This window comes from Trachurus trachurus, assembly GCF_905171665.1.
Source record: "Trachurus trachurus genome assembly, chromosome: 21".
Classification (NCBI taxonomy): domain Eukaryota; kingdom Metazoa; phylum Chordata; class Actinopteri; order Carangiformes; family Carangidae; genus Trachurus; species Trachurus trachurus.
The window spans coordinates 25,255,718-25,276,448 of NC_139899.1; the positions used below are offsets into that span (position 1 = coordinate 25,255,718).

General features: G+C 41.0%; 1 protein-coding gene across 1 annotated transcript in view; it reads left to right on the forward strand.

Annotated features, from left to right (window-relative positions):
- Positions 1-20,731, forward strand: part of man1a2 (mannosidase, alpha, class 1A, member 2) — a 176,703-nt gene that overhangs the window by 28,440 nt on the left and 127,532 nt on the right. Inside the window, exon 3 of the mRNA XM_083997156.1 lies at positions 7,447-7,708. Coding sequence (XP_083853282.1) covers positions 7,447-7,708 — 262 coding nt within the window. The remainder of the gene's footprint in view (positions 1-7,446; positions 7,709-20,731) is intronic.

Genomic DNA, 20,731 nt, shown 5'->3' on the forward strand with positions numbered 1-20,731 from the left:
CTTAACCTCCTCATTTCCCTTCGTCACGCTCCACGGCATCGCACACACACACACGCATGCAAACACGAACACTCACGAGACATTAAACAGTCGTCCGACATCAGCACCATCTAAATATCACATTTAAATGCATGTTGCTCAGGGCACAATCATTCACAGAGGCACAGAGGATGGCATACAGAAGAGGCGTGACCCCCTCCGGGTGCACACACACACAAATTGCAAGAGTCACTAAAACACACACCTTTAAAATAGAAGAGACCCAAATTCTGCATTTCTCTTGTGCACACATGCATCACTACGCATAAACACGCAAAAACCCCCCCAGAAAACTAAAACCTGTCACTTTTACGGCTGCTTTGCGTTCACCAGTACAAACATGTGCACAGTAATTGCCGTCTCGGTGTTGCAAAATATGTTTTCTATCAATTAAAGTCAGACACATAGAGATGCGAATATGAATATTTATGAGTTGTTTCCAGAACGATGTTGTTGCATAACTGGGAAGCTGTTTATTTTGGTCTCTGTTGGCCCCACATTCGACGTTACGATAGAATTATAAAATGGATGCACATTGTGTGTGTGTGTGTGAAGGATAATTAGTAGAAAACATCTGTCTCGTTTCTCGTTTTTGTTTCCCCTCTCGTCTTTTTGACTTTGTGTCACGGTCGCAGTACGGTAGCGCTTCGTCTATCTGCTCGCCTTCTCTCGCATTTCGCTCCATCCTGCACGTTGTTTCTCGCTCTGAAACAACGCATGAAATGGCCTGGGTTTACCTCGTCGCTTGCTTGCTTGCGCAGTGCATTCTGGGAAAAACTGGAGCCCCAAGTGAACCTGAACAGAGGGGAAATGGTGTTGGAAAATGGTTGATGGTTGATGGTTGATGGAAGCTGATCACACAGAGTCTTTCTCAGACTCTCCTCCTCTCAGCTTGTTCTTTGTCCCACATAATTTTCTCTCTTTCTTCATACAGATTTTTTCTCCGTGCTGCTTCAGTCCTCTCCTTGCTCTTCTGACGACTTCCCCTCTTGTGCCTTTTGCTCCATTATATTCTCTTTTCTGTAAAAATCGAGACGGCTACAGCAGTGATGGATACAACACTCGTTGTTGTCGTACAGAAGTAACCTTGATGGCTTCTATACTCTCTCGTTGGGTTTTTGTCTGAGCACAGAAAGCCAAGTGGCGTCTTCTTTCTGAGTTTTGCCCTCGTCATCTGCACCTCTGCGTTAGTTTTTCTGACTCACCATGCACCTTAGTGGGAAGAATGAGTGAGTGTTTGTTCCCTGGTTCGCCTGCCTGGAGTGTGTGTGTGTGTGTGGAGAAGTGGGCTGTGTGTGCAGTGCATGGTGCAGCCACTGATGCTCCTCGTTACCTCGTTTCATGTGTCTCCTCCTCGCTCTCTGGACGACCTGGAAAACGTCCCGGTTCACCCTCATGGAGGACGTGTCAGGTCCCTTATATTAATGTTTGGAAGCAACGTGGAGGAGGTTACACGAGATGGACCACCATTAACAAACATCTTATATTACTTCATTGGATTTGAATTTTTCTATTTTATACATGTAAAAGACTATAATAACTACTAACTAAAAAAAGACAACAAAAACCAAACAAACATACAAAAAGAAGGAAGGAAAACTTATCTATCTATCTATCTATCTATCTATCTATCTATCTATCTATCTATCTATCTATCTATCTATCTATCTATCTATCTATCTATCTATCTATCTATCTATCTATCTATCTATCTATCTATCTATCTATCTATCTATCTATCTATCTATCTATAGTCCATCCTATAGTAATAACTCAAGTCCATTTATATACAGTATCTATCTATCTCAATAACTAAAGTCTATATCTATATTTATATATCTATCTAAACTAATACCTCCATATATATCTATATCTACACACATGTGTATACTGTGTATACTTATACATACACACACATAATGCTGAGAGAGATCAGATTCTGCAGCTGGACTGATTTTTTCCAAAAACATTTTCAATCACTAAAGTGTCATAGTATATCTGATTAATGAAGGAGACACAAAAAAACAACTTTAATCAGACAGATTTTGTCTAAAAATGACGCCAGTGATCACAATAAACATCAGAATACAAATGGATGCAGATGCAGATAATTAAAAGATAAAGAAAGACTTTTTGGCTCATGACTGTTCAGTGAGTTTCTTATTGGATGTGAGTTTCTTATTGGATGTGATTATACTTGTCAGACTCTTTATCATGCCGAGAAATTTCACACTATCTTTTATCATGTCGGAGTTTGTCACTACTCTGCTGCACTGCCAATATTATTATTATTTGGACGGTACATCAGATTATCTGTGCGAATGAAATCCCCCACTGCACACAGAGCTCTTCAGTCTCCACACCTGCAGACTAACATCCAGCAGATCCAGCTGCGCCGTCGTGATTTCAAACAGCCGTTGCTTCAGGTGACGGGTCAGAGGAAAGTAAATGTCTTTTCTCTGAGAAAATGTTTCCACAACTCCTCTATTCTGTTTCCAAATTTCTACAAATTGCGGGACGTGTTAGGGGAAACGACAATTCTCCTCTCAGGTGTCATTACGGCAGTGATAACAGGAAACCTCAGCTGATACTGTCTTATTTCTGTTCCTCATCCAACAGACTTTCACTCTCAACAGATTGACATCTTGGTCTTATGTAGGCTGACTCAACACCTCACTCTCATTCTGCTTCTTCCTTTTCTTTTTTCTTCTTCTCCCCCTTGTAACTTTAGTCACATGCTGTGTTTGGATATATACATGCGCACATGTCAAACGCCCGAGCAGAGGGCGAAATGCATGGATTCTGAACTTAAATTGCTGCTGTAAGGGGGAAGAAAAGTCGAGATAAAAACAAGAATCCACTCGGGCTTCGGAGCAAGAGAATAAAATATCACGTGTAAGAGTTAATAATAAATAAATAATTCTTAATGAGCTGTTTGGAGAATAACTGTTTGGCCCACAGACACCACGCTTAAACATGTGCACATCACATTGTTCTCGCATTCATTAGGTATTTTCTTTTTCTGGTCTGCATGGCACGCCAGCACAAAACATGAGCAAACATTCAACGTGTCCACCTACAGAGGCATCAGTTCTTTATTTATCTTTTTCAAAATTTGTGGATCAGTTGACAATGTGAATTGTTTTTAAACCTTATACTGTCTTAAACCAAACTATCAGTACAGTTTGAGCTCAAACAAATGCTCTTCTTCCAAAAAAAATCTGTCGCACTTAAAAACTAGGGATGCCCCCGAGTCCGAGTCATTTCATTTTGGGTATCTGCCGATACCGAGTCCCAATCCGATACTTTGACAATGCAGTAAAAAAAAAAAAAGAAAGAACACATTCAAGTTGTCTGTGATATGATCAGATGTAAATGATCCTATCTCATGAAAGAGTAGCAGTAGTTGCTACTGGCTGCAGGCTGCTGCACAAAGACACGTTTAATGTTTGATACTGTATCAGGGCTGAAGTCTAACAAAAATCCCTCCATTCTGCAATATGACATTTTTTAATCATGATTTTTTGCAGCCAACTAAATGCCACTCCACATAATTAGTTGCAAGGTCTCCCTAAAAGAGGGAGATAAGGAGAAGATAATATACTGGGATAACACTATGCAGCCATATTAGGCATTAGGTAGATCTACAGCACTAGAAGCCTCGTCGCCTACTTGTTGACATTGAATATGCGCCATAGAGCCTTAATGATGCGACTAGCACTAGTCAACTGTATATTTCTATGCGCCCACTCTCTGCGAATGTGTAGTGTTTACAACATCACCGACCACAGCGATTCCGATCCTTTGAAATTTACGTGAGCGACCCCGATTGTGCAGGTCACAACTTGTCCACCTGAGCGTTTTAGAGTTGTTGGATTGTGTATTTGATGAGTATGAGGATAAGGGAAACCAAGAAATCCCATTAGCCTCCACAGTGTAGCTCTCAGCAGCTCGCAGCTCTGCTCTGCCGTTCTAAAAACAGCTTGCACCGACAATTAAAGGTAACGAACCTACTCTTAAAACTATAGGGATTATGGCAATAGGCCAATTTGCTAAAATGTTGAACTATCCCTTTAAAACAAACTGGCTCAAATTTGCAGAAAGGAAAATGCACGGTTCATAAATGATCAGTAAAGTTAAGACCGAACTATTGATTATCTTCTGTATTGATTCTTCTTACAGTGATGTGAGCCTGGATATATTGTCCTCCACACCCGCCCTCTTTGCAGCAGAAGGGAGTTTATTAGTAGAATAGTTGAAGCAGTTATGACATCAAAGGCTAAAAATGATGATTAACGTGTCCTTTAATCTCATAACCAGAGATTATTACTGCTACAGAAAGATGTGCACACACACACACACACGCACGCACACACACACACATGTTCTCTGTTGTTTTCCCAGAGATGTTGCAGGAGGTTGTGGAGGCTTTGCAGCTGAGTCCACACGAATCACAGCGGGTCATCGGTTCCTCCCACATTTCCTGTGTTTATCTCACCGAGGGTCATTAATAAACAGGCTCACGTGTTTGCACTCGGTCAACGCACACGCACGCACACACGCACACAGAATCTTGTTCTCGAGTTTTTTTTTTCTTTCTTTTCTCATATTTATTGAGCTCAGCAACTCAGAAATCGAACACATTTTAACTAGGTGATTTACCATGACAACTGAGACGATGCAACAGCAAGTGAAGGTCAGTTCAACATGTGTGTGTTTGTTTAAGCCCCACGTGTTCCTGTGTGAAAATATGAGCTACGCATATTGATTTGAAATGTGTTTAACGCCTTAACAGAAGCTGCAGTTAATTAAAATGAATCGAAAAAACCAACAAGAAGCACAAATAAAACCATGTTTATACTTGAGTCATCACTGTACGACCCAACGCGATGCTCAGACATGAAGGACAGTGTGTTTTTATTTGGATGTGATTGTGTTGGAGAGAGTTTTTGAAGTTTTTCTTCCTAATGCAACAGCAGAAGAAGAGCGCCGTGTCATTGTCCTCCCGTCACCTTTGCTCCATCGCCCTGCTGTGTTTGTTTTTCATTGCTGACCCACATCTTAGAGTTGCATCAACACCCGCGGGGCCGGTGCACTGTACCACCAAGTGAAACTCCAGATGATGTTTCTGTGTCGTTTCTGCTCGCCTTCACTTTGACTTCCTCTACGACCTGTGCTATTTCACGGAGCTGATGTAACTCCAGAGCAGCAGATATAGGGTTGGGACACTGGATGTCACGATTATAGATTTTCCTGGTACAATTATTGTCAGAAAATTAATCACGATTATCATATTCAATAATTTTACAACACTATGAATGTGTATAATCATTACTAATCATATTAAAGCAGAAGTAAGCGATCCGGTCGTTTTGGCTAACTTTCTGTCAGCTGATGGAGTTAGCAGTTCCCGCCCTCGTCCCTACGTCACCACATTCACGCGCATCCCTTGGCTGCACACACAGAGAGGACCGCCCCTTTATGCCGTTCTCTCTCCTCATTGGATAAAGGTTGTAGGATACAAGGAAAGTTTTCTCCTCGGCTTACAGCAGAGCAGAGTGACTGACAGACCCGTGTTTCAGACCAAACACTCTATATAAGTGATTGCTGTCGTAAGATATAACTATTTAAGACTTATATTAACACAAACATTCCGCTTACTTCTGCTTTAACAAAACATTTGGTAACACTTTATAATAAGTACACACTATATTAAGGATTAGTTAAACATTAAATACTGAATTCATCATTTATAACACATGAATACTCATTAGTACTGTATGTAGTTTATAAACACAGTTAAAAATGTTTTACTCATCATTGATAAGCACTAACTGTATTTATAAACTACATGCTATTGAGTATTCATGTGTTATAAATGAAGAATTCAGTATTTATTAATGCTTAACTAATGCTTAATAGTGTGTACTGATTATAAAGTGTTACTAAATATTTAAAGTATCTATTAATATAGGACCAATTATTAATCCTTCAGAGGAAATATTTTAAGTATTCAAATGTATGAGTTTTTTTAAATCGTTTTTCTTTTCTTACAAACGACGGGCTAACATTTAAATTTCTACCAGTTCTGTGTTGACATAAATTGACATTAACGTAATTCAACCCAGTTACTGTGTATTTACCTTTACTTTGGCGTACGAAGCCAGGTGGTTACTCATATCAGGCGCATTTCCTCCTTTGGCTGCTGTTTCATTGCGGCATGTGTGACAGGCTGGCGAGCCGTCATCGACTTAATACGTTTGTTTGGAGGGAATAAGTCTTCATCTGCTAAACTTTACCACTCGGTCACGTCTCTGTCTGCAACTGGCATGGAACGAAAATAAAGTTAGTGTTGCGCTGATCTGCCGACATGGTTCCAACATCATCTTTTTTGGAAAGTGTCAGTAATTAGGAACCTTTAGGATTAAATAATTGTGACGTTTAATACCGTGATTAATTGTGAAAACAAGTAATCGTGATGACATCCCAAGTTGGAACGACACTTGATGCAGCAGGTCTGCGCTCGACTCCCTTTGTCTGTGCTGCAAAGCTGTAGACGGTTTCTGTTTAAATGAGCTGCAGAAGGCGAGCTGGTTGTTTGCCACAGCACCCCATCAATTAAATGCAGTGTCTCTCTGTGTGTGTGTGTGTGTGTGTGTGTGTGTGTGTGGTGATGGCTGGTTTGTAAATGTATTCATTTTCCTGGAAGCTGGTGGCTCACTTCTCGAGGCTGTGAAGCCAAGGATTTATCGCATGCATCAAAACAGCAACGCCTGTTAAGTCCTACGCGCCGGCTTGACATGACGCATGTTAAAACGCCATAAAAGCAGCAGGTTTATCACCCGCGCTCCCTCGCTACCCTGACTACTACTACTACGTCTGTCAGATTGGTGTGTCAGATGTCTGCTGCCTGCCTGCCTGCCGTCCTCACTCAGAGAGGTTCAAGAGGGAAAGACTTTCACATTAGAGACACATGGCCAAACAGGAATCCTCATACAGGCCAAAGGATCTCTGAGCTCGCTAGCTTATTATTTTTTGATCAAATGTTAGACTGGAGTGAGTGAGACTACCCACCATACGTGTTAAAACAAACAAACAAACAACCCTCCTCCTTGTTTTCATCTCCAACACAGTGGAGTATCTGTTTCCCAAAGGATCAGTGTTTGTTCCTTAAGTTCATCGTTAATTAATTTCCAAATAGAAATCCCTCTTCGCACTTTTATTCTCCAAAGGTATCTGCTTTTTTTGTGTGTGTGTGTGTGTTCCCTCTGGTTAAAATGACTCACTGTATGGGCTCTCTGAGAATGCCAGCGGACTCTAATGGGGATCCAAAGAAAGACTAAATAATAAAAAAGGAAAAATATAAATAAAAAATCTTAACCCCCCCCTTACCTTTGTCTCCTACAGAGAGGAAGAGGAGAGCCTGCGGGACAAGATTCGGGCAGACCATGAGCGAGCGCTGCAGGAGGCCAAGGAGAAGCTAAGAAAGTCACGTGAGGAGCTGCAGGCTGAGATTCAGACGGAGAAGAACAAAGTGATGGAGGATATGAAAAAGAAAGACACGGGGCCTAAACCTTTGCCTCCCGTCCCCATGCCCAAAGTGGTGGGCGTCAGCGACGGAGAGCCGCCGGATCCTGACGTCAAAGAGAAACGAGACAAGATCAGAGAGGTAAGATGACCTTGAGGGATATACAGGTGCATCTCAATAAATTAGAATATCCTGGAAAAGTTTATTTATGTCAGTAATTCAATTCAAAAAGTGGAACTAATACATTATATAGATCCATTATACACAGAATGAAACATTTCATGTCTTTAATTTCTTTTAATTGTAATGATTATGACTCACATTTAATGGAGACCTACAATTCAGTCTCTCAAAAAATGTGAATCTTACAAAAGACCAATTAAAAAAAAAAACCTTTTTAATATGGAAATGTTGGCCTTCTGAAAATATGTCCATCTATATGCACTCAATACTTGTTGGTTGGGGCTGTTCATTTATTGAAATGCACCTGTGTAACATGAACCTAATGCTTTTGTACTTGTATGATGTGGTTTTTGGCCTGTGTGCGCAGTAGCGTTGCCGTGGTAGCTGGTGCTCCAGGTGTGAAGTCACCGACTGAATGTATAACTTGCAGTAGCATAGCATCCTTGCTCAAATAATACTAGTTAAAAAAAAAGACAAAAATAGAAGATTTGGTGTGAAAATGAAAAGCAAACGCATCTAATTGCCAAAAAGGAACCTGATAACATTAATGAGGCGATCTGCAGCTTCTGTCTGATGAAGGTGAAGGCATCCAGCAACATCTGGATGGAGGTACCCCGTCTAATCCACAGATGTTGAGCTGACACGTATTTTCTTGTATAAAAAAAAAAAAGTGGCGTTTTATTAACCCCAGTGGGGAAATTTCCACACTGTGCAATCCCTGCTAGTGCATGGAAACCCTTCATGGGATTGATGTGTCTGATGAGGTTATTTCACCGATTCTTACTGGTGGGGCTGAATTCACACTCCAGAGAATCGTGTTAGTGGGAGTGGAGCAGGAGCAATCAACGACACGCCGCTCAAAGCTGTTAAAGCCCAAGCTGTGGCTGTATTTCTTAATATCGGTGTATCTGTCTTCTTATTGATCCGCCAGTGTGAGAGTCCCTCAGGTAAAAGCATTCGTAATGATACAACTGAGCTTTAGCTTTATAGATGTCGAACCGCCTTTATTTTGCATTTTAATTTACATATTTGAGTTTTAATCAAGATATCTAATGGATTTTGTGAGAAAGAAAGTGCCACTACCAAGTGCTGCTGATATTCTGTGCGTCAACATTTTTCTCAGAAAATATATTTCTAATAGAGCCATTGACATGAAATGTTCACCAGATGTTGGCAACAACCCAAGTAATGCACACATACAAAGAAATCCAAACATCTCTGTCCATAAATTAAGTAATGTGTAATAAAGTGAAATGACACAGGGAATAAGTATTGAACACATGAAGAAAAGGAGGAGGTGCAAAAAGGTAAAGAAGGAAAGAAAGCAGCTGGAGTCTGTCAGTATTGCAAAGTAATATCAGCTGCTTTAGTCCAAAGTATGAAAAGGTTTCTCATCATGATGGGTAAAAGGCAAAGAGCTTCTCAAGACCTTCAGAAACTTATGTTGCAGAACATGCTGATGGCGTCGGTTACAGACGTGTCTGAATGCACCATTTTATCCGTTAGTGCCGTTAATTCAGAAGTGAAAAGAACATTTCACCATAAACTGGCCACGACCTGGAGCTCCTCGCAAGATTTCTGACAGAGTCAAAAGAAAACTAAGAAGACTCGTTCAAGAGCCAAGGAGCATTGAGACCTGGAATCAGCAGATACAGTTGTAAAAAAAAACAACAAAATAATGAGTAATAGACTCAACTGCCATGGCCTCCATGCAAGTCTATTGAAGTGCTCAATACGTATTTTCCCTGCTGTATATTATATATTTATATATTGACATATGGGGCGCACAGGGTTTTGGGCATTAGTCCACAGCGCACCATCTTGCAGCAGACTGGGGTGAAAAGTCGTCGCCACAGGATTTCTGTCTTTGGTGAAATTTAAATCCCCAGCGTGCGTGCGTGTGTGTGTCTGTACTGTACATCTGAGTGCATTTATGCTGCACGCTGTCTGTTTCGGCGCCAGCTTTTATTAAAGGCAACGGCGAGCCCAGACGGTCAGCGCTGCCCGTGCTGAATGCAGATGGTGCTATCTGGTCTCGCACTCTGTAGACACCACCATGCCCACCTCCATCTCCACCTCCATCTCCCCCTCCCCACCAAACTCTGCAAGTTCTCCTGCATAATTACCTCGTATCGTCTCTCCTGAAACGGCACTTGGAGTCAGACCACTCGCCGCCGCACATGGGAGCTGGCCTATTCACTCCAAACCCGCCTTTGTCTCTAAATGTCCCCTTTGTTCCCTTCATAATTACCATTCTGAGAGAATGCCATACACTCCCAAATGAGAAAGAAACTAGCAGCTGTATGGGCCACGGCACAGCACAGCACAGCACACTCCCACTTTTCCTGATTGCCGTGCGATACCGAGGAGAAATCACAATCGCACAATAGTGAATACTGAAGACTGAAGGCAGCCATTTGGCCAGTTTCTCCGACGCTGTCAATTCACGCTCCCAGGGAAGGGAGTATCAGCATCCATCTTGTTGTCGTGCTTGTTGCATGTCGACGGTGAGCAGCAGTTCAAGCTGAGGTGGCTGTTGAGTCGTTTACCACATTACTTTCCATAGAATTGAGGCATCTGTCCGACTCTTTTCTTCAAGGATTATTTTCTCTTGGTGCAAAATCTCGGTTCCCTCTGCAGAGTTGACTGACTGACTGAATCTGTGACTGTGAGGGGATCAATGATCTCTATTTTTCCCCTCTGGTTTTAATGACCGCAGTGGGGTTGAATGATCAATTTTGATTATTCTTCCAATTTCGGAGCTGTGAAAGGCTCTTTTCCACTGAAAACGCCAGACAAGCTGTTCACTCTTTCTTTCTGTGGAGATTTCAGCCATTGATTCTGACTGTGCAGAGCGGTTTTCTTACACTTATGTTCAGTTCTCCATATTTACTAGGAAATCCACATCGGACCAACGCTTTCATTTTGATAGCAGGTGGTTTCCATTATCTCGCACTCTCACCCTAACCCTGGACGAGTCAAAGGATTACAAAACATTTTTGTTGGTTCAAATTATGCTAACCTTAATTGGATAGACAAACACTTTAAATGTCATTTAAATGTCCAATAATACAGAAAGATTATTATTGCAATTTCCTAAAGGCACCATTTCTGTCTTCACTACACTCAAGAAAGGTGTCATGCATAAACAAATCATATCTTGAGACACTTATTACCTGCTTTTAATAAGCCGGGCTATTTTAAAGGTTTTTATCCTATTTGTTGCACTAATTATAAGGGATTGTTGTTGATAGTGTATATTTTTTATAGTTTGACTAATTGCTTGACTATATATTTGTAGTTTGACTTAATTGTTTAACTATTTTGATTTTCTTATGATTTAAGGAAGTCCTCCTCAACAAGGTGACGACAAATGGTGATCCATGTAAAAATAAACACATCACAAAGTTACAGAAGTGTGAAAGCGAAGGTGCATTTTTCTGTTAACTGACCCAAGACCTGCTTTATAATGAAAACACATATGGATATGTTACTGTAGACAATATGGGCCTCAATATCAGACTGGCTGTTGTGATGTGGCTCTTCACTCGGATCATTAATTTGCATTTGGCAAAATCACAGCATCTCAAGAAAAACAACTGCTCCAATAATCTGGTTTACTTAGCTCGATGTCTGAAGTGATGGTAGTCATGAGGCTCGATGATTAATAACATTTTTTTCTACACTCAAACATGTGTTATCAGCATCTTGGTTGCTGGTTATGGTAACTATGGAGACACTCTCAGCTCCTTCATTCCAACTGTTTTTTTTTTTTGTAGAAATCAGAGAAAGTGGTGCGATGGAGCAGGAAGCCTCTGTTTCTCTGTGGACCTGTCATGTCACTCAGACCTTTTGTTCTGCCAGAAACAGAAGCGAACCTTGTTTCCCACCAAATTCATAGTTCATTGACTGAAAAAAAAAGAAAAAAGACCTCTCCTTTTTCTCCACTCGCATTAGCTCAGAGCTCTGTGCTCTTTTGGTTTTCTGCTAATTACACCGCCCGGACATTAGTGGCCATTAAACCTTTGTCTGTAGATAGAGAGAGCTGTGGGGCAATAAAAGAAAATGAATGGAATGAATTTGACTATTAACTGTTCCAATACTATTCACCTGTCACATCGTGAGGTATTGTCGGCCCAGAACTGCTAAAAAAAATAAATAAGCCGGCAGTTGCGGTTAATGGGCCACGGCACAAAGACACAGTTCGCTTTCTGTGAGGTGTGTTCATCAATAACGTTGGAAAAACACTGGTTTGTCGAATGCAGAAATCAAAATAACGTTTAATCTAATAGCAGAAGGTAATGGTTTCCCTGTAGTTTCCATTACGGTTCAATGAAGAGTTCTTAATGCAACGTACTCTGGCTATTTATGGTCAAGCCTCTCTTATGTACTTAGCTGCTTTGTGTTAAGATAAATGCATAACCTCTTGAATTTAGATGTTGGATTTGCTTATTTAAAATCACACAGTGGACACTTCAGTGTCTCTTTGCATTTTGAAAGTCACTGTTAACAGTATACAAACATAACTTTTGAAAAGTACTCGACAAGCAGGCTTTTATTTCTGATCAAAGAGCAGAATCAAAACAAAACAGCAGAGAAGAGGTTTCACAAACTGGCTCAGATAAAATCTAAAATAAATAAAAAAGAAACGACCAACAATAATGTCCTGATTATTATGATCTCAGGCGTAATGAAACTGATGGAAACTTGGCTTAGTCTGCATCTTTGTATGGGACATTTTCATCGCTACTGACATTTTAATTGGAAGATGTATCAATATGATGATAGAAAAATAAAAAATAATGATTTTTGAGCTTTTTAAAGCAAATAGTTGTTGATAGTTTTGATCGTCAGCAGATGAACAGTTAGTAATCTACTTAGCCTCCTTTGACGGAGACGGGAGGACGACCTCCAGAAGCTTCCAACATCATTAACCACTTATCACAGGGAAGTGACGCAGACTGCCTTTTAATTGGCAGCTGATTAGTGGTAATTGCGGCGCCACGTCACCACAGACTTGAACGGAAAGGAAGAATCTCTCACATCTCAAGTCTCCAGCTCATCAGGACATGTTAACGACGTTTGAAGGCGGTATAGTTCTGCCTGTCGACTCAACCCTCCAGTCACTCAGCCCTGACCGCTGACCGAGTGAAAAGCAAACGATAACGGATTTGTGGCCGGCACTGGAGAGGCCGCGTGTGTGTGTATTTCCCCCCCTAAAGAGCTGTGGACTGAGGCTGTAAAGCTCAGATAAATCGATGGCCGGAGCAGCCCTTTTAAAGTCAAAGTCAAGTAAAGTCAAATTTTATTTATACAGCCCGATATCACAAATCACAAATTTGCCTCAGGGGGTTTGGAGCTGTCTTTACAGAGCATGATATCCTCCGTTCGTAGACCCTCGAATTGGATAAGGAAAAGCTACCTCCAACAGCTGGGAAAGGATCTGTGAGTGCAGAGCAGAGCACATATTAGATTTACAGTATGGATGACAAAGCAACAGATTGTATGAAGACGACTTCCAGATTCAGCACCACTTCCTCTCCCACCATGGAAACCTGGAAAGACGACAGACCAGGTGCATCATTGACACGTCTTAGGAGGAAGAAAACAAACACACAGAAGGAGGAGGAAGAGGAGAGACAAGGACAATATGAACACAGGGGACAGAGAAAGGGAGACAAGGAGGACACACAGGGACTCCTGTAGGACGAAGATCCAAATCCAGAACATCTGGAATGAGGCAGGGGAGGGAGCGAAGTCCCAGGACGGCGTCTGCATCCAGCACAGAGAGCCGAGCCGAGTGAAACACAGAGGACAGGAGAGGAGAAAATAGAGATGGGCACGCCGCCTGGATGCTCAAATGCTGGAGGGAATAAACAAAGGAATCAAAGGAATCACCCTCATCCAGCCCCTGTTAGCAGCCTCATAAAATCATCTCTTTTCCCAGGGATTGTGGTGTTAATTTGTGCCGAACAATGAGCACTTCTCATCCTCCGACAACACTGCATATCATTTAAGTCTTAACGGAATTAGCAGGCGTGGAAAAAAAAAGAAAGAAAGAATATAAATGGGTAGTTTCAAAATGTTACAGCTCTATGGTGGTGTGTTGTTGTTGTTGTTGTTGTAGTTTGTTTTTTATTTTCTCTCCAACATGAATTGTGGCAGGATGACAAATTAGTTTTTGTAAGGCAGTCGTGGTTTTGCTTGTGCGACGCTTGGTGCCGTCTTGTAAGGCAGCAAGTGGTGGGTGGAGGTGGCGTTAGACGACCCTTGTCGTCTGCAGAAGACATGATGCACATCTATACATACAGTACATAGCTCATTATGTTAACAGGACTCCCAGCTGCTGAATGTTTAAATTAACGTGGAGTTGTGTATGTGATCTATAAGCAGCAGTTGTGCATTCTTGTCATGACTGCTGTTTAGTGACAGAGATATGTTTTACATTGTAGATGTGATCATAGTAATGCTGCATTGTCTGTGCAGGTTGTAATTATTAAAAAAAAAAAACAACCTAGGGAAATAGGGCTGTCAGATCGAACTTCGGTATCACACAGAATTAAAATTATTTTGAATATGAGAACATTTGAAAGTGGAAACTGACGTTCGGACGTGTGCCTTCCACAACGACGCAAATGAATATAGTGCGTCGCGACATGTGGGGTTGTAAACATGTTGATAAAACAAACAATTTAGTTGTTGTTGTTGTGCACGACGTAGAGCTGCAGTTTATTTGGCTGGGGCAGTGCGCCCGCGTGTTCCCACACTACACTCACCTTTTCGATCGATCCGCGGACCACTTGGGTGTCAATCTGTGGAGAGCGATCGGAACCAATCACGGATCAACTGTGATCCGTTGCACCACTACTTATAATATTATAGGCAAGGCATCTTTATTTATATAGCGCATTTCATACCAAGGCAACCCAATGTGCTTTACAAGACAAAACATTTAAAAAGGACAGCATAAAACAGCATAAAAACAATTTTTTAAAAGTGAAAAAAATTGTAAACATTAAACATGGAGTAAAAGCAAGAACAAAGAAGAATAAAAAGTAGACAGAGAAAAGAAAATAGATACGTTTAAAATTCTTAGAAAGAGCTCAGCTATAAGCACATGGAAAGAGAAATGCTTTTAACCTGGATTTAAAAATACATAGGTGTTTTATAATGAGCTAAAAAAAAAACACACACACATTTGAATCTGATTTGGGGAGAGGATTGACAGCCCTAATTGGAAACTGATTTGGAGATTTAAGGGAAATAACTAGACCAGGGTCAACAAGCCTGAAGCAAAAATAACTGTAAAACCAAAGTTTTGTTGGCATTGGGGACCAAAATGTACAGTATTTGTGGTCATTCATTGATTAATTCAACAAACACATGCAGATGAGCTACGGAGGAGAACATGAAGATCCACCAGAGATCTTTCAAATACGTAACACAATGAAATACTTTGAAGGTTTTTGTCCTGAACCTTTCAGACTTTCTGTGAAACTGATTCCAAAGAGTGAGCTCATACAGCACTCAGCAGTCTTATCGATTATCATCTGTATGTTTGAAGTACCTGCTCTCCTTTGAAACACTCATTCTCTCCCTCCTCTTTTCTCCAGCAGCTAAAAGTAAGATAAAGAGGTTACCTCGTCTGTATTTTCTTGTCAGACGCCGTTGAGCTCCATATGTCTGAGAGACTGTTATTTCTTCAGTTCCTAGAAACCTCTGATTACTTATTTTGTTTGTTTGCTTCACTCTTTCAAATCCTCTCCTTCTCCTTCTGGTTGAATATAATTTGGCCTTGGAAAAAAAGAAAAAGAAAAACTCCTTCGTCCTTCCTCAGCTCTTGTGTTTCCTTCCCAGTGTTTCTCAATTTCATGACGACTCTAGGATGACAGAGATATTTAGTTACAGCTCGTGTCAAGGACGGTCGAGTCGCATCGCAACAGCAACCGAAGATTTATTCCTAAAATATTCTTAAATGCACAGTATGTAACCTCTGCTGCAGATACCAAATGTTTAGCGTTGGGTCATGTTGTCAGGTAGCACTGCATCATGGGAGCTGTTGTAAGCTTCTCCCAGTTTGGATCCGTTTAGGAAGGTTTCACCGGTAGCTGCATGGTGACATTTTAAAGCTCTGAATGAAGCAGTTTCACAGTGTTTTCGCCAAAAGACACCGGACGTCAGGGAAGAGTCAGGAGCTGGGATTACTGTTGACCTTTGTTTTGATTGTTTCTCTGATAATTTAAGATCCAGATGTTCAGTGGATTTTTCTTCTTTTTTTTGCCAGCAGCTGAGTTATCTGCAGAAGAGTCTCCTCCCCTCCATAACAAACGGAGCAGGGGGGATTAAAACTTGTTTCATGTCATAAATCTGTGATTCACAGACAGTTCGGTTGACACATGACGACGGTGTGGCTGATTGTTCTCTGATCCAGACTAAAAATCCCTCAGCTTTTGAAAACGAACGAAGGTTTAAAGCAAACGTTTCTTATAAAATGTCAGTTTTGAGCTTCTGGCAGGCAACAACGTCGCTGACCAATGAGCATAGGGGACCAACAGGTGATGAAATGACTCAGACTAACCCCTTTTCCACCAAAAAGAACCTGGTGCTGGTGCTTAACACAAGAGTTGAACCACTCTTGTGCCTCCAAAGAACCAGTTTGCATTTCCACTGGTGAGGAGCTAAGTCAGAGCAATGCTTCCCATTCAGGAGCTGCTCCTGTCTTTGCTGCCTGCTACAGCTATGAACAAACCTGAAAAATTAAAACCTGGTCTCTGACCCTTGGGAGTTGAAGCTCGGACCCGATGTGGTCCGTCTAATTAACGATAATTCTCAGCCTTAACCCGGCTGAAAAAAAGAAAAAAAGGAAGCCGTCTTCGTCGTAACCGCCGCGACTGGCAACTATGTTTTGACAGCGATATGTTTCGATATGAGCGTTAGCTGTTGTTGGCCACCGGCTGTAGCTCAGCTACTTGGCTTCAACTGTGTTTACATCGATTACATAGCAGATAACAAAAACTTATACAGCATTGATAGCGTCTCTCTAGATCTTGGCGCTGGTCCTGTTGCTCAGGTAACCCCGCCGCCAGCCCCTGGAGGAACCGGTTCTTGGCTCTAGACCAGCAAGGAGTTGGTGCTGGCTAGGAACCAGTTTTAAGAACCAGCAGCCGGTGCTTAGACGGTGGAAAAGCAAAGAACTGGTGCTAAGTCAGGCACTGGCTCCGAACCAGCACTGGTACCAGCTTGGTAGAAAAGGGGTTGCTTGATGATCTAGGATTTCTTTAGTTTTAAGAATTGACGGAAACATGTAGATAATGTAAAAGGACTACCTACCAATAGCGCCATGGATTAAATTGGTCTAAAGAGGCTATATGTATGACGTGAGCAAAGTATTTTTCTTTTATTCTATTTGGCTTTTAAAATATTTTTTATGTAGCTCTGTCTTGATTGTACCTCACTGCCCACTGCTAGAGATGCAGGAGTTATAACAGCCTTTTCAGCATCAATGCCAGATCCCTCTAAAAGCATGTTAATGTATGTGCACACGCACACTTCTTATTGAGCCTGAAATTTTTTTCACAGCAGCATCTCACCCACCTATTGATGAAGGCTGTCAGGAGGAGGCAGCACTTCAGTTGTGTACAGAGACAACGCCACTAACCCCCAGTTGAACATATGAACACTCACAGACACTGATTATTCCCATGACGTCTTTAGAGTATGTATTTCTGCGATCTCAAGGCGAGCCAGAACATGTAGGTGGTGTTTGTTCTTTGGTTTTTATTGCACACAATGTGCAGACAGTTCACCTTGAGTTATTTGATGCATTTTATATAGAAGAGATTTATCTTTTCTTCAACTCCTGATGAACGATGAGCTGGTTATACCTTTTGAATATTCACTAAAGAGTCGTTGTCCTGATCTGCTGCTACGATACTGAATCAATTCAGCAACAACTAGAAAGATTTTTTTTTTTTTTTTTTACGTTAACAGAGCACTCGTCTACAACAGTGCAGCAGCTGGGTGATGAGCATTTTGCACATACCGGTGTAACTGTGTTGTTAATCTACCTTTGAAAAACAGACAAGCATTTGGGCACATTTTGGATTTAACGACTCAATAATTAGCTTTGCAAGGTGAAGTGTTTCCACCTTGGTTATTGCAATTGGCTTAAATGAATTACTTTGACTGAAAAGAGCTGCTGCTTTTTTAGCTGAACTGTCAGCTCCAGTTTCATTTGAAGCTTGTGCCCCCACCTCTTTTTTCTTTTCTTTTCTTTTCTTTCTCCTGAATCAATAATTATTTTAATTTGACATTTTGAGTTTGGCGAAGCTTCCCACCCCTGTCATGAAATGTCTGGTAATATGACAGATCTATCACACCAAACTCAGAAGAGCTTAAATGTGTTTTTTTAAAATAATAAATTACATAATAAGGTGAAGAGCAGAAATGATCCTAATCGTTTTTAAGTAAACGGCGAGTGTAATTATCCTCACAGAGTAGATCAAAGGTGATGGAGGGGGAGTGGCGTTCTGGCGTTCTGTCCCCGGCTTTGTTCCTCCCTCCAACCAGAAAAAGACTAAATGAAACCAAGGTCATCAATTATCTGCTTAAATCAGCGAGCGAGATCAGCGCCCTGACAGTGGAATAAGTTTTCACTGTTTTCCCTCCTTATCGTTCCCTCCCCTGAGTGTGTGATAGTCTTCCGTCTGTATATCATGAATTAATGGGACCAGTCTGCCTGATCGCTGCTATGGCTGTTGTCTTGTAAAACTATGAAACATGTTACGCTGCTCGAGATAACCGGGAAGCAACCGGTTATATTTCACCTCAGGAGCCGGAACGCAGGACAGAAATAAAATGTAAGCTTTCCATAACTTGTGATGTATCAGAATTGGCTGCTAAAGAAAAAAGGTGGAGACGGCTGCAACAGGGGAGTGGGTTTCTTCAGGTCCTCAGGGGCCTGATAGAAATGTTTCATGTGTGGGATGTTTATGTGGAACATGGGATTGAACACTAATCTTTAAACCATTAGTAGCTAAGAGAGTTGATGTTTGCATTAAACGGTTACATGCAGGAATTAAATAAAAAAAAACCAAAACCAACTATTTTATTTTCAGCTCAGATGGAAGCAGGTTTGAAATTCCTCACTGCTTCTCTTCCTCTACCAAAACTCAACTGAGGATCCACACGTCTCCATCAGTAATCATAGATATATAAATAAATACAGGAGTCACACTTCACACGTGTTTTTGTAATCATGCCTGTGGGCGTGTGTGAAGTCGATGTAAACATAAGAAAGAATGTATTTTAACTTGCCAATCATTGCTGCCGTCTTGGTCTTGGTTGCGAAGCAGCTACGGCTTCATCTCACCTTCGCTGGCACAAAAACAACATCTTATTACAGACTAATTATTGTTCGTTGCATTTGGAAGAGGATAAACACTGAACGTCCAACACATCAAAGTCACAGAAATAAGTTATTTTTCTTGTGTTTTAAGGACATTTTTAGCCATATTTTGATTTACCAACATTGGGCCTTTCAGACTAAATGCAATGCATATACTCACAAAAAGTTAGGGATATTCGACTTTTAGGTGTAATTAATGGAAAATGTAAAAAGTTCCTGCTACAGTGATATTTATCATGAAAGTAGGCCATTTCTTGAACAATGTATTGAAATAAAAGCTAGCAACAGTGGTGGGAATAGCACAACAAAGCATATCATTGTGTCATGTGACCACAGGACGTCCACTTCTCTTCCTTTCTGTGACTCTCCCAGTCTCTCTGTGTCTTTGTTCGGTATCTGCTGATATTGAAGGGAATATGAGGCGGCATCGGAAAATACTGATGGCAGTAGCCGATCTTTATTTGTTATTGTAAACATTGGTATCGGTATCAGTATCGGCCCAAAGTTTCACATCGGTGCATCCCTACTCATGATGTCATAATGTGAACAGCATAATGAAGAAGACCGTTTCAATACAAACTGTCATTGAACCAGAACATTTAGTGGTGGATTCATGTTTCAGACACTTGTTGTTGTGATGTTTGTGGTTAATCATCTTGTTAGAGAATAACATGGTATGTTATACGTACTGAAACATTGAACAGTTGGATATGTGCATTCAAAAGTCAAATTAAGTTCACCTGTGCAGATTCTAGTGCATTTTAGGTGCATATTGAAATTAATATCCCTAACCTTTTGAGAGTAGTGTATTTAAAAAAGAAGTTATTAAAGTAGATTTAACTAATAAGAACTGATCATCCAACCTTAGCAAGGTGTGGGTGATCTGGGCGCTCAGGGACTTTCAGTTAAGCTCCAGCCCTCGACTGCCCCAGTGAAGGAAAGTTAAGAAAAAGTTTAGTTCATGTAAGTTTATAAAATATCTGTGAACATTGTGAACATTGTGAACATGCTTCTCATTGCATCTGTTGATGTAGACGAGCAGCACCGGCTTTCTAACTGTCCCGCAAGTAATTGCATAAATCAAATTATTTATTCAGCAGCTCTGTTTTCATAGTAACAGTTACTAAGCGCCGTGTTTACATATACATGTACGCGAACTGGATGATGACTCAGCCGTTTCCTTACATTGCTTACATGCCCATTTATTGCCCTAAATATTTACCTTAATTTAGGCCAACAAACCTCCCACCGCTGTGAGTTATGAGTGATGAATGAAAGAACACGTGCTGTAAAAGGTTTTGCTCTCAAGAAAAAAAGCTCTAACAGCTAAGTAATGAAGATGTCTTGAAGTGTGTTGTGATTAGTAGCTTTGCCGTTGTTGTTTGGCCTTTTGATAGTTTCTCACACAGGTACATAGAGAGAGGGAAGAGAAACATTTCAGCCTTGTTGTAGCCATCAAGAAACACTAGCAGTGTGGGAGTATTTTGGATATGAGATGAGATGAGATGTTAAATGAGGTGCATATTCAATTTGTAACACACATTGGGCCAAAGCGGCTGCCAGTGGGTTTAGCA